A 24,923-nucleotide genomic window follows, 5' to 3' on the forward strand; every position below is an offset into this window, starting at 1 on the left:
GTCATTAAACTCACTATCTTACAGCAAAACTTCATCTCATTATTGTATGAAATATTCAAAGTCTATGTGGTTAAGATTTGATATTTTTATGAAATGAATATTTTTATTACAATATATAACTAAATATACTGAAGCACAGCTTTTGGTGTACTTTTTCAGGGGTTTGATGTTAGAAAAAGTACATTAGATGGTAGGTTTCAAAGAAACCTTTCAAAGTTACAGAAAGTGCAATTCACCATGCAATTTGGAACACTCAAGAGAGCCACACACTAATGAACCCAATAATTTAAATGTGACAATTTAATGAACAGTTTTAAATTCACCAAGTTGACAGATAGCAACTTGCATTAATACAGTATCTTCAATATGGAAAATGTCCCAAGTTGCTCCACAGATGTTGAACAATAATTGAAACGAGAGAGCTTGGTTGAAAAAATTGTTTTGAGTCAGCTTTTAAATTGGGGAGAAAAGTAGCAAGGCAGTGAGGTTTAGAAAAATTGTAGAGCTGAGACTGCTAAATGCAGCGGAATAAGATACACACAGAATTCTTAGAAAAGACAGTTCCCCAAATTGTACCCAAAGTGTGAGAATAGGATGGTGAAAAATTAGATAAACTTTTATTTTGTTGAGGTGCTTTGTAGAGAGACAATACAGTATAGAGTGCTCAGCTTCTAAACAGAGATTCAAAAACACACCTTGATAGTTTTATCTGAAGAGCCACTAAAGAGCAGGTCACCAGTAGAGTGGACACATAAACACCAAACTGGACCCTGGTGGCCCACAAAGGTACCTTTGCACTTAAATATTTGCTGAGGGTCATAGGCTGAAAACAGAATGAAACAATATCAACATCTGGGAGACAAGAGGAATGGAGGTTTATAGCAGTATTATTTATTGAAAACAACCATATTGCAATACTTTTCATTAGGAAATTACTGGACTTCCTCTGCAGATCCACTTTACATTAGTCAGCATTCACCAAGTGAACAGAAATTACTTTTGCAACTGTCTGCACTTTGAAAGAAAGCATGGGCTGAATTTTTAAGAAAAGTACTTACAACCCAGGATTCCCATGTTTAACCTGGCATTGATGTGCGAAAGTTCATCCTATAATAAAATGAAATTTGCATTACTATCGAGATACGCAATAGCATATTACAATAACATTCTGATACATAATGGTTTGGACATTTAAAAAATCATTTATGTGGGTCAAGGGAATTGAGTCATATTTTTGTATGTCTCAAAACTATACTGAAGTACACTTTACCATTTTGAACTGATTCTAAAAAAAAAATCTGTGCCCCAGCTTGAGGATATTTTGCAGTGATGGTTCAATATTTAGTGTATTTCTTTCTGATTACAGACAATTATCAAAGCACTGGCTAGAAGGCAAAAAAAAAATGCATTGTGATATGGAAACATTAGAAACAAGGCTTTTTGCCCATCATGGGTATTTACAACACCTGCATTCTGCTTTGAAGTACAAATGCTGGAATTGAATCAATGTCAATGTCAAATGCTTTCAAGGACAAATCAAATGGTTCTATTTTATTACACTGTATTGCAGTATTCACAAGCATAGATGTGGCAAAGCTGCAGCGATTTCCACACAATTTACCTTTCACAGTGGCTTTGAAGCTTTCTTCTAAGCAGTAAAATGTGGATTCAGCATGTTTTCTGCATTTACAGAGCACATACTGAAGATCAAAACTGTGCTATGGGAGTGATAGACTGGCATTATCAATCAACTGCACTGAGGAGGTCTACACTGAAGGTTTGATAATCCACCTAACTAGGAACATAGGAGCAGGAGTAGGCCATTTGGCCCCTCGAGCCTGCTCTGCCATGTAACTAGACCATGGGTGATGTCCCACCTCAACGCCATCTTCCCACACTATCCCCATTGTCATTGGTATCTAGAAATCGACCTCTGCTTTGAACATACTCAATGCTGAGCCTCCACAGTCCTCTGGTAGAGAATTCCAAAGATTTATCACCATCTGACTGGAAAAATCCTTCCTCACCTTGGTCCTAAATGGTCTACCTCTTATCCTGAGACTGTGTTTCCTGGTTCTAGAACTCCAACCAAGGGAAACATCCTTCCTGCACCTACAGCCCTCTTTTGTACACTTCAGTGAGATCACCTCACATTCTTCTAAACTCTGGAGAATATGGACTCAGATTTTCTCAATCTTTCCTCATAGGACAACTCTGTCAACTCCGGGATTAATCTGGCGAACCTTCATTGCACTCCCTCCATAGCCAGTATATCTTTCCTTAGGTAAGGAGATTAAAACTGCACACAATGCTCCAGGTGTGGTCTCATCAAAGCTCTATATAACTGCAGCAAGACTTCCTTATTCCTGTACTCAAACCCCCTTGCAATAAAGGTTACATACCATTTGCCTTCCTAATTGCTTGTTGCACCTGCATGTTAGCTTTTAGTGATTTATGAACAAGAACACCCCGGTCTCTTTGGACATCAACATTTCTCAATCTCTCGCCATTCAAGAAATAGTTAGTTATTGAAAATCCCAATTGTTTTGATTTTAAATTACAGAATTTGTAAATGAAACATAGCCTGTTCTCAGTTAAATAACTGCAAACAAGTTGTCATGGATGCAGTTTTTCATTTAAGTCATTCAAATAAAATAATTTTCTCAAGTGTTGTCCTTGTACAACATTTTAAGTTACAGATATGTCTAACAGTAAATGCTATTATAAACTGAACTGTCAATATATTACAGTGGCAGAAGCAGCCTACGTGCTTAAGGGGTAATCTTGTGCACAACCACAATGAAAATCCAGGACGACAGACATAGTTCAGAGAAAGTAAAGAAGCTACATTTAATTGCTGTGCCCAAAAAATAAAAAAGTCAAATACATTAAGTCACAAAATACCCAATTCCCACGAACAAACTTGAGTGGCCTTAGCTTTGCGTGATGCATAGGCTGTTAGACAATTTTAGGAAATAGGAGCTGAACACATACTGTCCTGTTTTACAACGATACTCTAAATGTGTTTTTGAACTCCATTGCTGTGTACTACTGCCAGCAATCTCAAGACTATCAGGATGTGCCATCTGTACAATGTGCAGAAAACAAACATCCTCGTTTCCCAGAAGTAAGGCTTGTCTGACAAAGGCAAATAAACTCAAGAGCTGCAGCCACATTAAAGAGAACCAACATCTGGGTTGTAAAGTAGCATCTGAAATCCCAGCTACAGCTTGACATCAAGAAACAAACTTCACAAATCTTACACTTAGCATTGAAGCATCTCTGCGGAACTCCATTAGATCCTCACTGAGTTTACTTTGGTTCTCATCCAAAACATCTGAAACAATAGAATTCCATCAGTTTCAATTCCCAGTCCACAATAATTAATATGTTCAACAGTCCATTATAAACAGTTACAAACCTCTTGTAGCCAGCTCATTGCAAAAGCTCTAACCTAAGGAAACAGTTAACCCTTGCAGTACTGAATGTGCTTTGCAACTTTCAATATACATTCTGGTTTCCAGCAGGTGGCTTCTCTCAGGCTACTGGCACAATGGGCAGAATCTTATGGCCCCATCATGGTAGGAGCAGGGCTGTAAAAAAAAAAGGCCACTGACTTTGGCACGACCACAAAAATCCAGCCGGCAGGTGGGGCCATAAAATTCTGTCCAATAAATCGGACTGAATTGGCTTGATGACGAACAATACACGGAACACTTATTTTCTAAAAGGTACAGGACACCTACAAGTTTGTCACGGTCCTGGTCTGAATAAGAATCTACTTGATATTGACTGTGTGCAAGCCACTGGACTCTTATCATGAAGACATACCTCCAATTTTATCCCCATGTAGGAGGCCCTGCATCCCTTGTGGCCAAGAAATAGTTTGCTTTCAGGCCATCCTGTGCAAGGGGAGATGATGGAGTGGTGGTAATGTCACTGAACTAGTAATCCAGAGTCCCAGCCTAATGCTTTGGGTACATGGGTTCAAATCCCACCATGGCAGATGGTGGAATTTAAATTCAATTTTAAAAAAGTCTGGAATTGAGAAGCTAGTCTCAGTAATGGTAACCAGGCTAACTGTAACCAATCTAGTCTCAGTAATGGTAAAATTTGCCATCCTTATCTGGTCTGGCTTACATGTGACCAAACCCACAGCAATGTGGTTGATTCTTAACCACACAGGGCAAATCAGAGATGGGCAACAAGTGCTGGCCTTATCTGTGACGCCCACATCCCATGAAGGAATATAATAGCTACATGAGTGTGACTAGCACAGGGAACTCAGCAAAGCATCTCATCCTAGTGAACTAACACAATGTGCCGTCCCAAAAAATTAACCATTCAATATTTAAGTTGGCTTGTTTCCTTTCTTGATGACAGTTAAGGTTTTTGAGACCTTTCAGATCTTTCTCATTTGCCTTTTTTCCCTTGTTGCAGGACAGGAGAATGTCATTTATTTTGATCTGTTCTTCTACATTGTATAAAAATTGAAAGTCTGAAATGTAAGCGTCTATTAGGGGCCAAGAGCAACTGCTCAAGCAATTAGAATTAGACTTGACATATTGATGAATATTTACAAAATAAAATAAAATTACTGAAAATTTACAGCATTTGTAATTCTGAATCAACACTGGGGCACTATTTTGGTGCTGAAACATTACTGCATGTCAAAGGATTAAAGACACGGGCTGATGCTCAGAATCCTTAGAACTCAAAACTTAATAGTAATTCTCAGGCAACTGAGATGGATGTAAAGGGTTTCTATGTTTTGCTTTATTAAAAACTCCTGGTAGTTTTACATACCAAACTTTAGCTCCAGAGACTTCTCCAGCTGGTCAAGTTTCTCAGACAGCTTCCCAAGCATTGATCTAAGGAAGGCAATTTCCTGGTCTTTTTGAGCCAGGCCGACTTGCATTTCATGAAAGCGATCATCAGTCTGCTGCAGAAACTCCTTCAGGCCCTCAAACTTGCACACCTCCAGGTGGGCTTCATAGGTGTCCTGATTCCCAACGAATGTGCATCTGATTCAGGGGGAGGTAGAAAGGCAGGGGACAAAAATAACAGGCAAATCAGTTATTAATCAACATTTCATTAGCTTCTATCCAGTGCACTTACAGGATACAATGCTGCTATTTTTCCCAAATATTTATTTATCTAATTACTATTTATTTAATTAAGAAAAATTTGTTTTGGCTGCATAAAAATTTTAACATTAACAAATGAAAGCAGGAGACAATGGGTGTTCTGCTCTCCTTTGCAATATTATATGAAATTAAAAGAGCCACTGCAAGAATATGTGACATCAAGAAAAGGGAGGCGTAATTATAGGTATCTTAGCACATTTCTCAGAATTATCTCAAAGCAATGAATTACTTTGAAATCTAGCTGCAGTTGTTATACAGGTGAAAGTAGCTAAGTTTTTGTACGAAGCAAGCACCCACAAACAGCAAATGTGACAAAAGACTAGTTAATTTACTTTTAATAGCGATAGCTAAAAGGAATAATGTGGACTAGAGCACGAGAAGAACACCCTTCCTTGCCTGGTGCCGCAGGTTTGCTAATGGCCCTGGAACATTGATTGGGTAGAACATTGGGTTGTGCTATATCTGATATAGGGGCATATAATGCTGATGCTAGCATACAAAAAGTGGTAAAGAGATCTATTTCTCACCAGTAATTTTACTCACCTCCAATATACTAATAATTACTCTATTTATAAATGAAAACTCAAACTGTCTGTAAAGGATAAGGGCTCGAGGCTATAAAGCCATTTCAGTGAGCAATAAATGACAGTGGCCAGCCCCCACTGAAGAAAAGAGGTTTTACCACAGAGACAGAGGGCAGAATTTTCTGCCTGTCGGGCGGGCGGGCCCAACCCAATCTCCAGCGGGCGGGGAGCCGATCCCCGCTGGAGAAGCGGGTCCTGCCGCCATTTTACGTGGGTGTGATGTCTGGTGGGAAGCGCTATGTGCTTCCTGTGTGGGCGGAGGGGGATTCCCCTAAAGCGAGAGTGCGTTCTTTCACACATGTGCACCAAAGAGTGCATATCTCCCTGAGGCTAAGTGCTGCCTCTTACACTTTAAAAAAAAAGAAAAATAGAGAAAAAAAAAAATTCCCTAACATGTCCCCCTCATGTGACAATGTTGCCGGTGGATGAGGTTTCATGTTTTTTCTATTTGCCGCCGGGGCTCCTGGCCTGCCCGCCAACCTTAGGGTTGGATGGGCAGGTCCTTTAATTGTATAATTGATCCTGTGAATGGCCTCAATTGGCCACTGACAGGGTCGGCGGGCCCGCCTTCCTGAAAATTTAAATGGGCCATGATGACGTCGGGGGGTCCCGCCCGACATCATCCCGCGTCATTTTACACGTTGGCGAGCGGGCCCCACCCCCTGCTCACCGACGGCAAAATTCTGCCCAGAGGCTCTTCAGACCAGTGTCTATGTCACTCTTCACAAGAGTAAACGATGAAATCATGAAATGAAAATGGCTCTGTGCACGATTTGTACACTGTATAAAACCAATTAATTTATATTACATGTAATTTACTGCATTCACTTTGCAAACTAGTTATTTTAGTGATTAGTGGAATAAAATACTAAGGGGAGAATTTACCCCGTCGGGGGTGGGGGCAGGGAGGGAGCGGGAGCAGGCACAAACCTGATTGGCACCCCGAACAGGTCCGCGCAGCCATTTTACATGGGCAGGCCAATTAAGGCCCGCCCAGCGTGACTTGCACCCGGAGGCGCTGTGCGCTCCCTGTGCGGGCGGGGGTTCTCTGAGTTGGGACCTGCGCTCTATCGCGCATGTGCAGAAAAGAGCGCAAAAATCTCCCTGAGGTACAGAGGTGCCTCAGGGAGATTAGTTTGTTTAAAAATTTAAATAAAGAAAAGAAAATATTTTAAGACATGTCCCCTCATTGTCACATGAGTTGGGACTTGTCAAGGAACACTAATGAAAAAATGTTTTTAATTTATAAACCCTTCATGAAACCTTATCCCGCCCGTGGATGGGGTTCCATGAAAAATGCGAAGGCCGCCTGGGCTCTTCGCCTGCCCGCCAACGTTAAGGTCGACGGACAGCTCAGTTTATTACTTTAATTGAAATTTAAATGGCCTTTGAGCCTTTGAGTCGGCTATGCACCCGCCAAACTGAAAATCTAAATGACATGCAGTGACATCGGGATGCCCGCCCACCGTCACCCCGCATCATTTTACGCCTTGGTGGCAGGCCCCACTCCCTCTCACCGAGCCAAAAATTCTGGCCTAAAAAGTTTCAGATAATGAAATTTCATAAGAGTTAAAAAAAATGAGCAAGTGAAGAGGTGACTTTCTAGGTAGAAGGTAATTAGCCATCGTCCACATTGGACCAAAGGCATCTCTCTCCATCAGAGAGAGACAACTGGTTATATAGCTTGAGGGGCATCAGTCTGCATCAAGCATGGGGCAGGCAAGGAGGCAGGTCCCAAGTCTACCTCAGCCAGAACAGGAATTGAACCCATGCTGTTGGCATTATTCTCAATTATACGCTAGCCATTTAGCCAACTTAAGCTAACTGGCCCAGGTGACATAGTGCAAAAACATTAATACTCACCCGTACTTGGAATGAGGACATTTGATGTGTTCACATTCTTTAAGATGAGCATCAAGATTCATTTTTAACAGCGGTGGACAGTTTGGGTTGTTAGGACAACGAACTGGCCGGTAATCACAGCTGCCCTCATGGTCTCTGCAGAAAGAGAACTCATTGTAACAAGATTATTTTATTCATACACTTCCTCTTTTGGGAATAACTTTGTTCACTATTTGTAGCATTATCAAGTCATTTTACAAATTTGCTACAAAGCATTTATTGAGGAAATGTCCATTTTGTATCAGTACTGAGCAATTTGATCTGGATTCTAAATTCAAACATGATCTCATTACCCAGGAGCTAATTCACTGCACTTTACTCACATAAGGTCTTCAGTTACGAAGTAGTTATTTCATGCATTCTATTTCACTCAAAGCAGGCTTGTCCAACCCATGGCCTGTGGGCCACAACCTGGTCCCCCAAGCCTCTGTATCTGGCCAATCGACTCACTGTTCTAACTACAGGTAAGTTCAATGAAAGATTCTGCAAAGAGCTGCTCCTCCAATCACAAGTCGTTTCTCTTCCCACGTCAAGATATATTGGCTTCTCTTTGTTTTCACAGCATGCACTCTCTCTGCCTTTGGCCATGGTCTATCTCTCTCCCACCTTCATCCTCCTGCATGGGCACCAATGCCCCAAAGGAGCACAGTGGTCAAGATGATGGAGTGAGCCACGGAGGACAAGGGGATCAGTAGGTCACAGCAATGTGTCCACCCAGCCCCCTGTCCAGGGCAGCTGGAGTCTCAGACAGGGCACAGAGGGGAAGCTCATCTCTTCATAGCATCCTGAATACCTCCTCTGTAAGATGTACAAACCTCCTGGGCCCGGGTGGGGTGTGAGCGAGCAAGCCTGCACGTGAGCGAGCCAGCCTGCTTGTGAGCGAGCGAGCAACAACCAAGGGACTGGCAGTGGGCTGGACACACACACACCCTATCCTCTTCCTCCTCCGTCCCCAAAAACCTATCCACAAAGCAGGCCAGGAGAAGAGGAAAACCCAGGCTGAAAGGCAACTCGTTTCTGATCCCCGCTTTTGTATGAATTCCACCAAGGCCAGCTCAGAGTATGTGCCACCAGAGGCAAACACAAGGTTAGTTAAACCCAACTCCTTAGTTCAGCCCTGGTCTCCACCCCTTCTCTGGTGAGCAGGACTTGGGGGCTAGTCTGTCTCTCTAGTTCTGCTTTTTCAAAGAAAAGGTGAAAATGGTTTTATTGATTAACTCTGCTGGTTGGCACATTTTAATGGTCACCTTTATCAATTACACTTTTTAAACAATTATCACTTTATTGCTTTTTTAAAATTCATGTTTAACTTTGCGCCAAACTTTATCTTGCTGAAATTTGCTCGTTGGATGCTTGAGTGAGAGAAACATTGAAATGTGGCACCTCATGCGAAAAGGTTGGATAAGCCTGACTTAAAGCTCCTTACAAAAAGATGATGGCGCAATTGAACAATTAACGAGAAAAAGTGCAAGAGAACTTGACCCGAAAATTGAAAAACAGTAGAAAATTTATTAGATCACAATATAAAGAATCCCTTCCTATCTCCCCCCAAACACATACTTCATGGGGCAGAATTTTTTTGTCCCGCAGGCGGGCACGTGCTCAGCCCGAACGGGAGTGAAATAGTGGGCAATGACGTCAGGTGAGCATCCTGACATCATTGCGCACTCTCGCATTTGTATAGCACCTTTTCTGTCCTCGCACTTTTGGTTGGCGGGCGCGCACGGGAGTGCGCAATGACGTCGGGACGCTCGCCTGATGTCATCGCCCACTATTTCGCTCCCGCTTCTGTATGAATTCTGCCGAGGCCAGCTCTGAGTATGTGCCACCAGAGGCAAATGCAAGGTCAGCGTTAGTTATTTAAGAGACCGATTAAGGCCCTTAAGTAAATAATTAAGCTGCATTTTTCACTGTCTATTGAACCGTTTGGTTGGCAGGCGAATAGACCAGGCGGCCTTTGCATTTTTTACCAAACCCCATCCACGGGCAGGATGAGGTTTCCAACACTTACCAAACAAACAATAAAAAATTTTTAACATCCTTTTTCACATGTCCCTCTTCATGTGACGGAGTTACCTGTGGGGACACGTTTATCTCATATGTAAAAAGTTTATTTTTGTATTTAAAATCCGTCAGCTTCCTGAGGCAGCTCTTTGCCTTCAGGGAGCTGTCGGTGCGCACTCTCCACCCCCCCCCCCCCCCCCCCCCCCCCCCCCACCCACCCCCCCCTCTCCACGCATGCGCACACTTCAGCCTTCGCGCCCCTCCCGCCCCCACCCCAGCAGTGCTGAGGGTCTTAGCGCATCTTTCAAGCTGGCTGGCCATTAATTAGCCAGCCAGCATGAAATCGCGGTCGGAGCCCAATCGCAGGCGGTGGTTGGTCTCGTGACCGTTCCCACGCCCACCCGCTGCAGGGAAAATCCTCCCCATAGTGTCAAATAGATCATTTAAAGCACATGGTATCAGTCGTTGAGCTAAGTTGAGATGCTCCCACCCAAGATTATTAGATTAAATATGATTTCAGTGACCTCTGATCCACAACTACAGTGTTTAACACTGATTAATTACCTGCACTGTGCTGGAAATGGAAAGATAGACAATCCAATTCCAAACACTTGGTCTGAAGTGCAGGAATTTGATATTCCCTGGCAGAGTGAATCTTGAATAGCAGGTTCTTTCAATCTGTTATTGTTTGAGACACAGCCTTGCTTTCTCGGGGAGACTGATCTCCCTCCCCGCCCCCCAAAAAAAATCATTGACTGTAATAGTGAAGAATTGTGCTTTGCTAGGAGAGAAAGAGGGAAGCAAGAAGAGAAAAGGGGAATTTGAATTTGTATAGCATCTTTCCTGTCCTCAGGATCACCCAAAACAATTCACAAGGAGAATGACTGTGCTTCAAAGTCACTTTGTTGCATGTAAACACAGCAGCCAGTTCACACTAAGATCCCAGAAACAAAGAAGGTGAAAGATCACTTCATTCATTTAAGTGGGAGGTTTCCCTGCTCTTCCTCAAAATTTGACATAAAATTATTTATGTTCATCGAAAAATGCATACAGAACTTTGGTCTTCATTTGAAGGACAGCACCTTCCACGATACAGCAAGCCCTCAGTATTGCACTGGAGTATTAGATGCTGAAGCTCAGCAATGGGGCTTGAACCCACAACCATCAAATGCATGATATGAGACTCGAGCAAATACTTGGACAGCGTGTCTAACACCCTGTCACACTAGATCATTCATGGGGGATATTCTCAATTATGCTAGAAATCAAAAGCAGTACCGTGTAAGTTTATTTTAAGAATGAATTTTACATCAATGAAGATCCATTTACATCTGCAATAAATGTTCAAACTGGTTTGGTAGGAGTCGAAGCCCTTGAGCTAATTAAAGTCTTCATGCTCTGATTCTAATTCCCTGCTGTTAAGTACAAAAGGCATGGGAATATTGATTACAGCGCAGCTAATTAAGAATTACAGCCATTTTTGCACAGTTGTGTTCCGAGTCTCAAAAAAAAACATGTGGTATCATTTTAAAGTTAATTTTTAATGTGAATTAATGTCCACTGAGCAGCCAATTGATGCACATAATTACTTTCTGTCTACTAATGCTCAATATCTATTAACAGACTGGGACAAGCTTTATGGATGGCTTTTGGAATGGATACAAATGTTCAATATGCACCAGAGTCAGCTTATCCAAATAACCAGATAGTGGCCTACAAGAGGTGTACCCAGAGACAATGACAGTAAGACATGAAGCTGGTGAATGGCAAGCTTTTCAACTAAGGTATGAGAGACGGTATATAGTCCAAAGAGATGTTGCCTCCTTAGGAGGACGATTTCAAGCATTGGAAAACATTTTCTTGCAAATCGTTAGAATGGATAAAAACCCTATATGCCCCAGATAAAGTGTTACAGTTCTGGAGAGGAATTTGCCCAGCTTAAAAAAGAATAGTCTGCAATCACGTTAATCAACTGTAAATTGTAGAATCTTGCTTAAAGCAGTGTGTTAAATCAGTTGAGTCAACAAATGCATCCATTTAAGAAGCTGAAGTATAACTTACTTTCTACCACTCAATTTAACAGTGAATGGACATCCGCGTGGGTCAACCTCGAAGGCCCCTGGTTTTCCATTTGAAGCTGGCCGGCAGCCATATTTACAGTGGACAAACAACTCTCCAATCTGCTCAGCTACAGCTATGTTATTAACTACAACTGTCAGCTTTGCATTGTCAACAGGGCACTTTTCTGAAAACACAAAAATATTTTATTAAAACCAGGCAGCAATATTTAGGACAGTGCTGCACTGCAGTGTATTTTTATTTAGACTCTGCATAACAATTTTTTTTTAAAAATGTAGGACTTCTCAACAATAAACTACTGTGACAGTTGTTAATATTTATGTGCTTGTTTTGAAGTGGTTTATAAATTTACAAGGCTTGAAACAATTTTTATGATATGTCTTCAGTGAAATGTTTTATGAACAGTACATAATGTTGCACTGATCACCGAACAATCCCTGTAAAAGGTATGTGATTACTCTGTGAAAAATTTCATGAAGTAGGGTACTTTGGTACACAAAAACAGAAACTTACCAGATGTTAAGGCGCACCTTCTACAAAATGTGTGCTATTAGAAAAAATGAAACACCAGTGTTACTAAGTGCCATTTTAAATCACTGCAAGAAGGATTAACAAGAATTGCAATGTGTGGATTAAACTGGTTCAGACCAGCAGCATGTTTTGTGTACTAAAGTTGATATACTGCAAGGATTTCCTTCCTGTCCTGATCAAAAAGAAACAATAAATGCCAACTCTCTGTAAACAGGGTGACCTCCTCCAACCAGACATCCATTATTCACTCATATTACGATAAAAACTATGAACAATTCAAAGTCGGCAAAATGTGGAACTTATTCCCCTGCATTGGTTACTAGCATGATAACTGCAAGCTTCATTTTTATGACATGTAATTACCTCCCCTTCCTAAAACATGCAGCTGCACAGTACACTAAAAACATTTGCCAAACTTGGACATCATGTCCAGCATGCCTACTTCCTGCTGAAGGAATTTTCCATGCTAACAAGCAAAATTCACAGCTTCCTGAGTGAGAGCTTTAACGTTGCATAGCAAACAAGGAGACCATTTTGCAAGTGATATTTCAAGATAAACTGGAGAACTAGCAATAAAGCCATTTTGCATTCAGAAGCTGAACTCAAATTTAATTATTGCTAGATGTGTAAATGTATAATATACCCGAAACATCAGAATGTTCATTACTTTGATGAAAGCTATCTTTCATTTTGAGGTAAGCTTTAGCTTATGGATACAAGCAAAAACCAAATACCTTCCTTACTCTTCCAATCCAACCCACACAAAAAGTAAATTTTAAAAAATAATCTGGGTCCCATGGGGCAGTGATCCCAAGCAGTACAATTTAAATGTCAAGAATAAAATGTGATTCACACAATATATATTGCTAGCATGGGGAAAGGAACACAGTAGAAGCTAAGTGCATTATTTATACACCACAGTCATTTACTGAGTTCCCACTCTTAATGAGGAAGCTCCGCTGCAAAAAGCACACATCAGAAACTGATAGTCATTTCCTATGAACTCATGATAATTGAGGGTGCCCACCAAAAGAGTTATGTCATAAAGTCATTCCTATCGTACTGCCCCTTTCACAGCATTAACATCTGGAGTGCAATTCAAATGTGGTCAATTAAAACAATGTAATACTTCTATTGGACTACAAAAGTTGTGGACATTTTGCATTGACTGAATGTTGTGTGAAATTTCTTCACTAGAAATTTGAAAAATCTCACTGCCTTGCTATTTTACTGCAAAAATGCTACTATTTTGCTTGGGATTACTAATTGGAAGTGAATTTTGGGTTGTTGACAACACAAACAAATCATAGCAGCATAGGGCTTAAGGAGCAGGAGTAGGCCATTTGGCCCTTTGAGCCCGCTCCGCCATTCGATAAGATCATGGCTGATCTGGTTGTGGTCTCAACTCCACTTGATTGTCTGCCCCCCATAACTTCTCTGTCAAAAATCTATCTAACTCAGCCTTGAATAAATTCAATGACCCAACCCCCACTGCTTTCTGGGGAAGAGAGTGCCACAGACTAATAACCTTCAGAGAAAATATTTCTCCTCATCTCAGTCTTAAAAGGAAGACCACTTATTCTTAACCCGTCTCCCCTAGTTCTAGTCTCCCCCACAAGAGGAAACATCCTCCCGGAATCCACTCTATCATGTCTCCTCAGGATCTTATGTTTCAATAACATCACCTCACATTCTTCTAATCTCCAATGGGTATAGGCCAACCTGTTCAACATTTTTTCAGAAGATAAGCCCTTTATCACAGGAACAAGTCCTGTGAACCTTCTCTCAACTGCTTCTAATGCAATTATATCCTTTTTTCAAATAACAAGGCCAAAACTGTACACAGCAGTCCAGATGTAGTCTCACCAAAGGTCCTGTACAGCTGTAGTAAAACTTCCCTATTTTTATATTCCATTCCCCTTGCAATAAATGCATTAATGCATTCCCAAACTTTAAAAGAGCTATAATAAAAATCAGAATTATAATGCTTACCCCACATGTTGTGATGACAGGATCCTTGAACACACTACAGCAAAGCTGGCAACATAATTTCACTGAAGGCTGTTCAGCAAAAACCAAAGGTTCCTAGAATGAACAGAGTGGATCTTAAAATACAATAGATCACCACACAAAATACGGGCACCAAATATCAAACCAGATTAGCAAATTGACAATTTTTAACCATGGTTTACTTCATAGAAATTGCAAATTAGCTTAATTTTAGGTTTCAATCCATTTAACTAGCCACTAACTACGACAACATAAGCATTGTGCAGCACTTGTCCTAATCACAGCAATCCTTTTGCCAAATTTTCTATTCCATCAAATCTGGTAATTTCTTTTGACTCTGCTACCTTCTTTAAAAGGTTTCAAAAAGTTTAAATTTCTAAATAAAATCTTACAAATAATTAGTAAGATAAATGACATCAAAGTAGCTTTTGGAGAGATCAGAAATGGCAACCTGCTAATCATTTTAATGATTTTATTAGTCGGGCGCCATAGTAAGCCTATTGTTATGCTTCTAGTTCTAGACAAAAGCCTGTAATATTTTTGTGGGGCGACTTGATAATTTAGTATCCCTTAACTAGATTTAGACACAGTTTAAAATTTTAACCATAAAGCATAGTAACAGGAGTGCACAAAAGAAAATGCTACGCATACAGCGATCTATTTAGACTCATGCCCATTTTAAGCAGAACTGATTCTTATTTTATCTTCTTGCCCTCCTCCTTAGCAATTCCCAAGACTGACAATTCACACACCTGCTCATCTTCCTCTTCGTGTAGAGAAAATGTAGATCGCAGAGACATACTTGATTCAGAATGCAAAGACCGTACAGATATTGCCGAGTCTGACCGACGTGGAGTACTGATTGGAGGCTGTAAAAACACATCACTGTCATTTGCATTTTGCATACACAAAGAGGATTTAATTTCCACTGGTGCAATACTGATCATTAGCATGTACACCATTTTAACACCATTATTTATTTTAAGTACAAGTTCAATAGAGAAATGGTCAACAATAAACTCAATATTTTCTTTAGAATTGTCTAATAACCAATTTAATGATGCCATTTATGTATTAAAAGTACATATTGAGCTATTCTAATGAATTCAGTCCAAAGTCCTATTCCCATTAAAACATTCACTGAGTAACATTACACAACACTCCACAGTTCCAAAAGGGAGTGAAAACTATTAATTATTTCACTGTTCCACATATCTAACCATTTAAAAAATGCAGCCATACAAATGACTACCACAAGGACTCATAGGCTAGGAAAAGCACATCAAAACCCAGCTCACTGTAATGGTATGAAAGCAGTCAGCCCTTAAAGATAACTCATGTAATTCAAAATACAATATACTTTTTACTAGAAAAAACAGAATAATTTACCTTGCGACTTTAGTTAAACTTGCCGTGTCTCCGCATTTATAGAGTTAGCGAAGGCATTTGCTGGACTAACTACGACGACATAAGCATTGTGCAGCAGCACTTGTCCTAATCACTGCAACCCTTTTGCCAAGTTTTCTATTCCATCAAATCTGGTGATTTCCTGCTATTCAATTAACATGAGTCGCACTTTGCTGTTTCCTGTACTGGGGGCCTAACCAAGGGCAATAAAATATGCCATCAACAGGCTTTACACAGACAACTTCAAAAAATTTGCATTTTGGCTTCAGAAAAATTTAAATGGTCAGAAAAGTACTTAGAACAAGTGAGGCAATTTCCAGAAATACAAGTTAACAAGTTATTAACATTTAAATTTAAACTAACTCATTTTACAACAAACTATCAAATTTATCTGATCCAAGGCTGAATGAGGAATGCAAGTAGAGCAAAAAATACAGGTTTTTTTTTAAATGGTGAGTTGTAGGGTCCATTCTAATGCACACATATTGCTCTTAATAGTGTTCACACCATGAACACTGAACACAGCATTCCAACCACAGCAATACATACTATTAGAGAAACAAACTGTGAATAACTCCAACAAAGGACAGGCAATAACTCAATACTGTACATTTTTTCTCTGTTTCACTGAAAATTTTTAGATATCGAGCAACCATTAACTAAGTGGAAAAATTGGAAATTTGCCAAAATTCTTTGTCCACTGAACACTTCTTTCAGCAGTATCCTTCTGAGCCTCACAGTAACTGCTCCACTGTACTTACAAGCAGTTAAGTCCTAATCTGTAAAGCTGTAACACAATTTTAAATGATTGAAAGTGAAACCAGATGATTCGATATATTGATATTTCTAATATATTAATCATTCATAATTCACAAGGATCTAGTCATCTTCACAATGGGTTAGTAAACAAAGTGTAGTTGTTTAAATAAAAAAATAGGGGGAAAGAAACCTTCACATTAGAGACTTGTGAACCTCCCTTGATTATGGGGAAGCGTTGGAAGGCTTTGAGGAAAGATTAAGGGACAAGGAAGGATACAGTCTGATTAGAGAAAGACAATATGGGTTCAGAAGGGGCAGGTTATTGTTAATTTTAGATATGTCTGGAGGAGGTTACAGATCTCAAGGATAAGGATAATAAAGAATCTACCTCCATTTGAGGAAGATATTTGATACTGTCCTGCGTAACAGACTGATTCTACAAGATGCATGCCCATGGGACAGAATGCAAAATAATTAAGTGAACTGATGCCTGGCTAAATATTAGACAACAAATTGAGGTGCTAAGATGGTAAGGAGATTGCTGGCAAGAAGCAACAGAGTGCAAGCTAGTTACCAGTAGAGTTCCATAGGGTTGGCTTTGGAGCCATTATTGTTTAAAAAGTTTATCCATTATTTAGAAGATGGAATATTGCTCAAGATGTTCAAGTTTGAAGAACATACTAAACTTAGTATGGTGCAAGATGATCCAAATATATTAGATAATCCAAAGGGCATGCACAGTCAAGAGAGAGGGGCTGAGAGGTGGCAGATAGGGTTCAATGCGGACAAGTGTAAAGTCATGAGATTAAGAAGTGAGAATATGGATTACATATTTAATGGGGATGTGCCCGAGGTAATAGGAGGAAAGGCACCTGGCTAGATTTTGGTGGATAGGTCATTAAAATTGTCAGTTCAAAATATGCATTTAAGAAAGTAAACAAAAGATTGGCATGTATAGCTAAGGTTGTACTTTGAAGTCTAAGTTTGAGATGCTAAAGTTGTATCTGGCCCTGATGAGGCAGCATCTGGAGTGTTGTATTCATGTTTACCTGTATTACAGGAAGGAAGCAGAAATATTAGAGGGAATTCTGAGGGATACAACATTGATTTCCAAACATAGAGGACTGAGTTATCAGGAAAACTTGTGTGCTCTGGGTTATTACTCCCTGGAGAAGAGGGAGAACTTCAGAAGAGATCTTTAAGAATTTCAAGAGGGTGGAGGACGTGGATGTGGTACAGTTTGGGCACAGATTTTGAGGACAAGGTGAGACAGTTCAATATGAAGGATGTCAAAAGAAACTAGGAGCCATAAATTACGTACCATTGCATCGTCCTCATCTCTTGGTGAATAGGTCAGTATGCTGGAGGATGACGGAGTCCTCCGATGCTGCTTGAAGGTATTTGTCCCATCAGCTGTATACCAACAGAACAAAATGAGCCCTCTTTCATTTTAAAATCATCTTATGCTGGCACTTCAGTGTTCTGTACAAATTAACGTCTTTTTATTGCCTTTACTCACAGAAGGAAATTTAAATAATTTAAATGCGTCAACTCATTATTTGGCTGAGCCTTTTACTATATGTCAAGTTATTTATCAATTAGAAATGAACCAAATAGCCAGCCACAGAGAAATCTAGCATTTTAGTTGCTGGTGGCTCAATAGTGATTAATATTTATTAGGCTCAACAAGTACAGTCACTAGTGCAACAGAGTCTATCACAGCTTGGACAGACATGACAAAACTCTGTGCAAGCCAACTTCTTAATATTTATGTTAGCAGCCCATTTTCAGGCCACTTTTAAAGTCCCACTCCCCAGACACTTGCTCAAGTCCCTCACCTTTACACTGCTAACTACACTCTACCTATTTGGCAGTTCCAATACTGCAGGAAGTAGTTGCAAAGCAGAACTGTTACCGCAGCAAAAGGGCGAACGAGGGGAGAAAAGCATGTGAAGGAAAGAAAGAAAGAGAGAGACAGAAGAGAGAGAGAGAATAAAGAAGATGAGGACAGTGAGATAGAAGGGATGTGGAAGGAGGGAAAGAGAAAAGGAAACAGGTGGAGAAAAAGGTGAAGAAACAAAAGTGGAAGAATAACAACCAGAAGTAGTGGAGGGGCTCAGTGACATTTTATGCACTCTGTACTGCCATTTGGCTTAGCTAAAGGAGTGAAGAGATTATATATTTTGGCCTTTCTCTCTTTTCCTTTCTTTTCATAGCCCAGAAAAGTTTGAAAGTCATGGAACCAAATAGTTTTGTTCTAATCTAGGAGGTCTCCATTGTACCTACTATTACTTTGTTGGTGGTTTTGTCTATGACTATGGTATAAATGTAACACATTTCAAATGTATGGATTGAAGGCACCTGAAATGTAATAGGTGAAAAATTTGCACTATTAATAGTGGGTCAATCACAGGAAAATTTGTATCTCTCTCCTTTGCCCATGTGTATAAGATGCAGCTGGCCAAGACTCCTCAATTTTCCTTTTGCCTCAAAAATGTCAATTAGGAACATTGCCATAACGATAACATCAAATACTCTTACTACTTCATTAAACTAACTCTATACTAATCAACATTAGTTGTTTGGTAGTACAAAACTTGAGTAGTGCTGAAACATGTCGAAGCTTTTTGTCTTGCACTCATCAGGACACAGAATAACAATGTAAGGGGAAAGCATCAACTTATACTGTATGTGAAGAGAATGCTGATTGGTTATCAAGTGGATTCTGATTGGTGGAGGCATTGCCATGGAGAATGCACCAGCGATGATGGCTGACAGTTAACTGCCAAGCATTGTTTGAAATCAGCTTGACACTAATTGGTCAAGACATTGCCCTAAGGAATGGGTCAGTGAATGGCTGTAACTTATTTTGTTTAGCTGAAACAGGCGCAACGTGTGTATATATATTCTTTACGTCTGCAAAGAACAGGGCTCTGTGTATTGATATATGTAGCTTCCAGTATACGCAAATGCGCCACACTGCAAGCACGACTGACAATCTTAAATTGGTTGTCAGCATAATTCTTAGCACACTAAGGATTATTTCGCAAATGTTGTCCAATTGCAGAATCACATCTAATGTTGGACACTATGTTTTGAATTTTACAAGCACAAGCTGATTGGGACAGTCTATACCTTGCTCGTTGCGAACAATGGCTGGGACATGCTGTTTGATAAGATCCACCAGTCTTTGGGATGTACAGAACACATAACTAGCATCACACTGGCACTGAAATTCATATACCACATTACTCATTTGTATGATAGGCAGAATGTCTTTTTGGCTTGACGGCAGCATCCCGTTAGTGGTGAACACCATTAGTGTTGCTACTGCAAAGTAGCAGCCTAAAACAGCTAGCTTTACCTGTTGTTCAAATTTTTGAGTTCCTTGCCCTTCCAGGGTAATCCAAGGTATTCTGGGCACTTTTCAGGGCCAAAAGTGATGGCCTTAGACCCGTTCATGAGTTTGCACAACATACAGCGTAAAACAATCTGATCAGGGTAGCCATTACCCTGCAAGATGCCTTTGATGCATTCTATTTCAGCATCAAGCTTGCATGGTGAGCAAACGACTTGGGCCCCATTTACAAGGTTGCTGATAAGACCAATCTTATAGCGTTTGAAAGTGTAAGAATTCCCAACATGTATATCGACCAGTGAAGGTAGGCTTACAGTAGATCGTGATAGAGACACCCTAGCAGATTTCTCAACTAGGGTAGGGGAAGGGGAAAGTCAAGGAAGGGGAGTTCATTTGACTGCTCCATTTCAAAAGGTGAATTTGAGCGCAGAATGGAGCCCATTAAGACATGTACGGAAATTATTAACATAGAAGCAGCAGTAGGTCATTCAGACATTCGAACCTGCTCTGCCATTCAATATGATCACGGCTGATTCTCTATCTCAATGTCATACTCCCGCACCCTCCCCATACCCTTGATGCCTTTAGAGTCTAGAAATCTATCTATTTCCTTCTTAAATATATTCAGTGACTTGGCCTTCACAGCCTCTGTCGTAGAGAATTCCACATGTTCACCACCTTCTGAGTGACGAGGTTTTTCCTCATCTCAGTCCTAACTGGCCTACCCGTATCCTGAGATTGGGACCCCTTGTTCTAGACCCCCTCCAGCCAGAGGGAGCATCATCCCTGCATCCAGTTTGACCAACCCTGTCAGAATTTCATGCACTTTAATGAGATCCCCTCTCATTCTTCTACACTCCAGTGAATAATGGCCTAGTTGGCCCAATATCTGCTTGTATGACAATCCTGCTATCCCAAGGATCAGTCTGGTGAACCTTCACTGCACTCCCTCTATGGAAAGTGTATATTTTCTTAGGTAAGGAGACCAAAACTGCACACAATACTCCAGGCGTGGTCTCACCAAGGTCCTGTACAGCTCCTGTACTTAAATCCTCTTGCAATGAAGGCCAACATACCATTTGCCACCTTAACTGCTTGCTGCATCTGCATGCTTGCTTTCAGCGATTACATGCAATTGTGGATTTAAAAATAGCAAATGTATCATCCACATATAGGAAACATGCGAGAGGTAGGAGGTTAGGTGTCATTCCATCAGACACGTTTCTCATGGAAACCAACAAAAAAAGATGGGTTTGGAAGGTATCCCATGGAAACACCATCTATTTGGATATACACGGTGTCACGCAAGCTGCCGAGTTCGTAAGTTCAATGGGTACTGATTCATGCAATGGTGGCAGGTCTAGATCGCCATGAATTAATGCTGCAGCGCAAATATCTATGGCTTCCTTAAGTGAAACATTGGTGAATAGGCTAGCAATGTCAGATAAGCACATGGATACAGCATTGCTATCAAAAAGCAAGTCCTTTATGGTCTTCGCAAATGTGAAGGAGTCCTTCACCATGCAGATGGAGAACTTGGTGAAAACGGGTTGTAACAATTCACCCAACCATTTGGCCAATTCATGTTGTACAGAACCAGTCACTGATAAGATACGGCATAAAGGGACATCACTTTTGTGTGTCTTGGGCAGCCCATACGTACGCAGATATAGCGAAACATGAGGACGAACTTTGTCATACATATCACATCGCTCTTACACAAGTCCAGCAAGTTGTTTTTTAAGCTTACTTTCGAGCAAGGCTGTCTGGTCATGTTGAGCAGCAGATCCAATGGATATGAATTTGGACTTGTCATTAAGAATGGCATGCATTTTGTTGACATAGTCATGCTTGTTAAGGTCACTTTGTCAGGTTTACTGACAAAATAAATGACAGCCGTTTGCTGACTCATTCCTCAGGGCAATACCTTGATCAAATAGGGTCAAGCTGTCTGGTTTAAATTTCAAACATAAGAACTTGGAGCAGGAGTAGGCAATTCAACCCCTCGAGCCTGCCCCGCCATTCAATACGATCATGGCTGATCTCATTTCGGCCTCAATTCCAATTTCCCGCCCTCTCCCCATAATCTTTCAACCCATTACTAATTAAAAATCTGTCTATCTCCTCAAATTTATTCAGCATCCCGGCTTCCACTGCACTCTGAGGTAGTGAATTCCACAGATTCATGACTTTTTGAGAAAAGTAATTCCCTGATCTACCACTCCTTAGTCTAAAACTATGGCCTCTCATTCTAGAATGCCCCACAAGGCGAAACATCCTCTCCACGTCTACTTTGTCCATCCCCTTTAGCATCTTATATACCTCAATTAGATCTCCTCTTATCCTTCTAAACTCTAGCGAGTATTGGCCTAAACTGCTCAATCTCTCCACGAAAGACAAGTCTCGCATCTCCGGAATCAATCTAGTGAACCTTCTCTGAACCGCCGCCAGTGCGGCTACATCCTTCCTCAAGTAAGGGGACCAAAACTGTGCACAGTACTCCAGATGCAGTCTCAACAATATCTTGTACAGTTGCAACAACACTTCCCAATTTTTTTACTCTATTCCTTTAGCAATAAATGCCTAAATTCCATTTGCCTTCCTTATTACCTGCTATACCTGCATTCTATCTTTCAAACACTTGGCAGTTAGCTGTCAGTCACCAACATCACTGGTGCATTATCCATGGCAATGCTTCTAACAACCAATCAGCACTCTCTTCACATCCAGTATAAATTGTTTTCGCTTTATATTGGTATTTTTGCAGAGAGCCCTGATGAGTGCAAGACGAAAAGTTTCAACACATCTCTTTCAGCAATACTAATCAACATTGTTCGATCACACAATATACAAACACAATGTCCATTAAGACAGGCCAGATAAATGTTTCATTATTTTTAACCAAACACTATCATTAAATCATGCTACTGAATAGTAAACTAGGGGTGGTTTACTTTGAGTAACTCTGGGTTTTAATATGGACACACAGTGTGATCACGTCATGATAAGCTGAAACACTGAATTGAAACACTGAATTGACTATAAGCTGACAGGTGAATATTTAGATCAGTTTTAATGCACGTTACTTCATTTTGCAACAGACCAATCTGGTGTGCACCACAACATTTAGTATCAGTAGTGAATGCATTGAAAAAATGCTATGGAGTTGTATAGTTCACTTTTTAAAACCTTAAGCACTTCAAAAAAATTGATGATAGAGTAGGACTGACTAACTCAACCCAGGAGCCCAATGCAATAGAGAACCAGTTCCTTCATATGTATATTTTAATATTTAGTTCTGTTAAATATGACTACCAGGATTTGATGGGCCCACTCAAACTTACTAGATGGTGAAATTTTCACTGCATACTCACACTGCTGGGTAGTGACTTACAGTCATACTTACCTTTAGTGATGGTAGTAACAGTGGAATACGCTGGGCCAAAAGTGGTTTCCATTCTTGCCTGTTTTTGAAAGAAAGCAAAGAAAAAGCTTAAACTCCTAGTCTGTCTGCAATGACAGTGCATTCAGGGTGGATACCAGGCTAGAATTTTGCGTTGACTTGTTGCATTTCCAGATAAATTGCATCAGATTTGAGGGAAAGCCCCTTTTCCTCATGTGGACATCACCAGAAGAGACAAGACTGGTAGGATGATGTTATCCATTAGATGTCTTGTCAGTTCCGCCCATGTTGCTCCCCCAACAGTAAGTTCACTTGCATGATGCAGATAAATTTCCATGCCCCAGGATGAGACCAGATCCCAGTGATGTGGGGCCCCAAGTCTCCCAATGGTAATTGATTGCTTAACAAATTAATAATTAAAATAAGTAATTAAAGGCACTCATAATAATTGTCAGGCGTTGCTATGAAATTTCTGCCAAACTGTTGGGGCACACAACTCAGTAATGCCACAAAACACCCAACCCCCTCTTCTCCCTGCCTTACATGAATGATCTTGCACTGGCATTTAGGATTGTAGTCAGGTTCACAAGAGATTGGGAACCAGATGTCTCTTCTCAGTGGACTCAAAAGTGGAATCTCAGTAAATGCAGACCCATTGGCACTTGTAAAATTTAATACAGCTAATTTAACAAATGTTACCGACTATATGGTGATCTCTTTCTTCAGTCCCCTGTGTTGACTGGATCCACAGTGGTTGGTGAAGTTAAAACTAAGGCACAGCAGCTTTCTTTGCTGGAGAGAGTTTATTGTCTTCGTTCACAGTCAACACTACTCCAACCCACCAGTGTCCCAGCTAATCCCAAATTATAGGTGGACAAATGTCCATCACCTGTTTAACAAAGTGATTGCCATTAAACCTTAACAATGTCATTAATAAGACATTGAAACCCTGATGAACAAAATGTATAATAAACCAAAAGAAATGTGCTGTACAGTAAACATGCTTCTAAACTGTAGCATCTGCACCTGGCAAATCTTCAAGTACACTGCTGTGGGAATGGAAGCTTTCTGGTTGAATCTCAGTATGCTGCCTTTTAAGGCAATATGTCTTGACTGTCAGCAGGCTATCCCACTCTTTGGGCAAGTCTTTGAAAAGACTTGCTGTCAATTCTGATCTCGTTCCTATCCAATATCCATGCACTTTTAACAGAAGTGGAAATTGGAGCCAGAAACGGAGCCAGTGGCATCAGCCCTTCTATCTTTCCGCTGAAACTCTTCTAAACTTATTGGATCACTGTAAGGCTTCAAAGGCCCTCTTATAAGTGATATTTCCCTCGCTTTCTCATTGAGTTTCACTCTCCCACGCAATACCCCCAGGTAAGATCTGTCCTGTTTCCATTCCCCTGCCAATGCTATGCAAACTGGTAACTGAAAAGGATGGGAGTAGCCAAAAGGAGGACCCACCTGACAGTTCTCCATTTTTCCTGCATAGCATCTTGTCTCCATGCGACATCGCCTAACAGTGACATGACTGAAATTAAAAATTCGTCAGTGTAAAGGGAATGCAGGCTTAAAGCCATGTCCCAGTGTATTGTGGCATATTCACTTAGTACAAACATTTAATGGCACATGATGTAGTATTCAATTTGCCTGGTTTTCAAACAATTTCAGAAAGTACCATAAAAAATTATGGCTCCAGGACAGTAACGTACAGAGTTTTAAATTCTTGGGTTTACCAT

At 40.5% G+C, this 24,923-nt stretch overlaps 1 protein-coding gene across 7 annotated transcripts in view; it reads right to left on the reverse strand.

Moving 5' to 3' along the window:
• The window catches only part of traf7 (TNF receptor-associated factor 7), a 69,188-nt gene that overhangs the window by 12,759 nt on the left and 31,506 nt on the right, over positions 1–24,923 (reverse strand). For 4 of the 7 annotated variants that reach the window (XM_041206537.1, XM_041206536.1, XM_041206538.1 and 1 more), the window contains 12 exons: positions 24,649–24,715; positions 23,188–23,245; positions 17,745–17,836; positions 15,010–15,126; positions 14,240–14,332; positions 12,230–12,263; positions 11,699–11,882; positions 7,595–7,729; positions 4,807–5,024; positions 3,264–3,337; positions 1,059–1,107; positions 696–823 (listed from right to left, as the gene is read on the reverse strand). In XM_041206537.1, coding sequence (XP_041062471.1) covers positions 696–823; positions 1,059–1,107; positions 3,264–3,337; positions 4,807–5,024; positions 7,595–7,729; positions 11,699–11,882; positions 12,230–12,263; positions 14,240–14,332; positions 15,010–15,126; positions 17,745–17,836; positions 23,188–23,245; positions 24,649–24,715 — 1,249 coding nt within the window. Of the gene's footprint in view, positions 1–695; positions 824–1,058; positions 1,108–3,263; positions 3,338–4,806; positions 5,025–7,594; positions 7,730–11,698; positions 11,883–12,229; positions 12,264–14,239; positions 14,333–15,009; positions 15,127–15,646; positions 15,800–17,744; positions 17,837–23,187; positions 23,246–24,648; positions 24,716–24,923 lie in introns of those variants that run through there. The other 3 variants (XM_041206539.1, XM_041206541.1, XM_041206542.1) reach the window with 2 other exon arrangements.

This window comes from Carcharodon carcharias, chromosome 15 (genome assembly GCF_017639515.1).
Source record: "Carcharodon carcharias isolate sCarCar2 chromosome 15, sCarCar2.pri, whole genome shotgun sequence".
NCBI lineage: Eukaryota > Metazoa > Chordata > Chondrichthyes > Lamniformes > Lamnidae > Carcharodon > Carcharodon carcharias.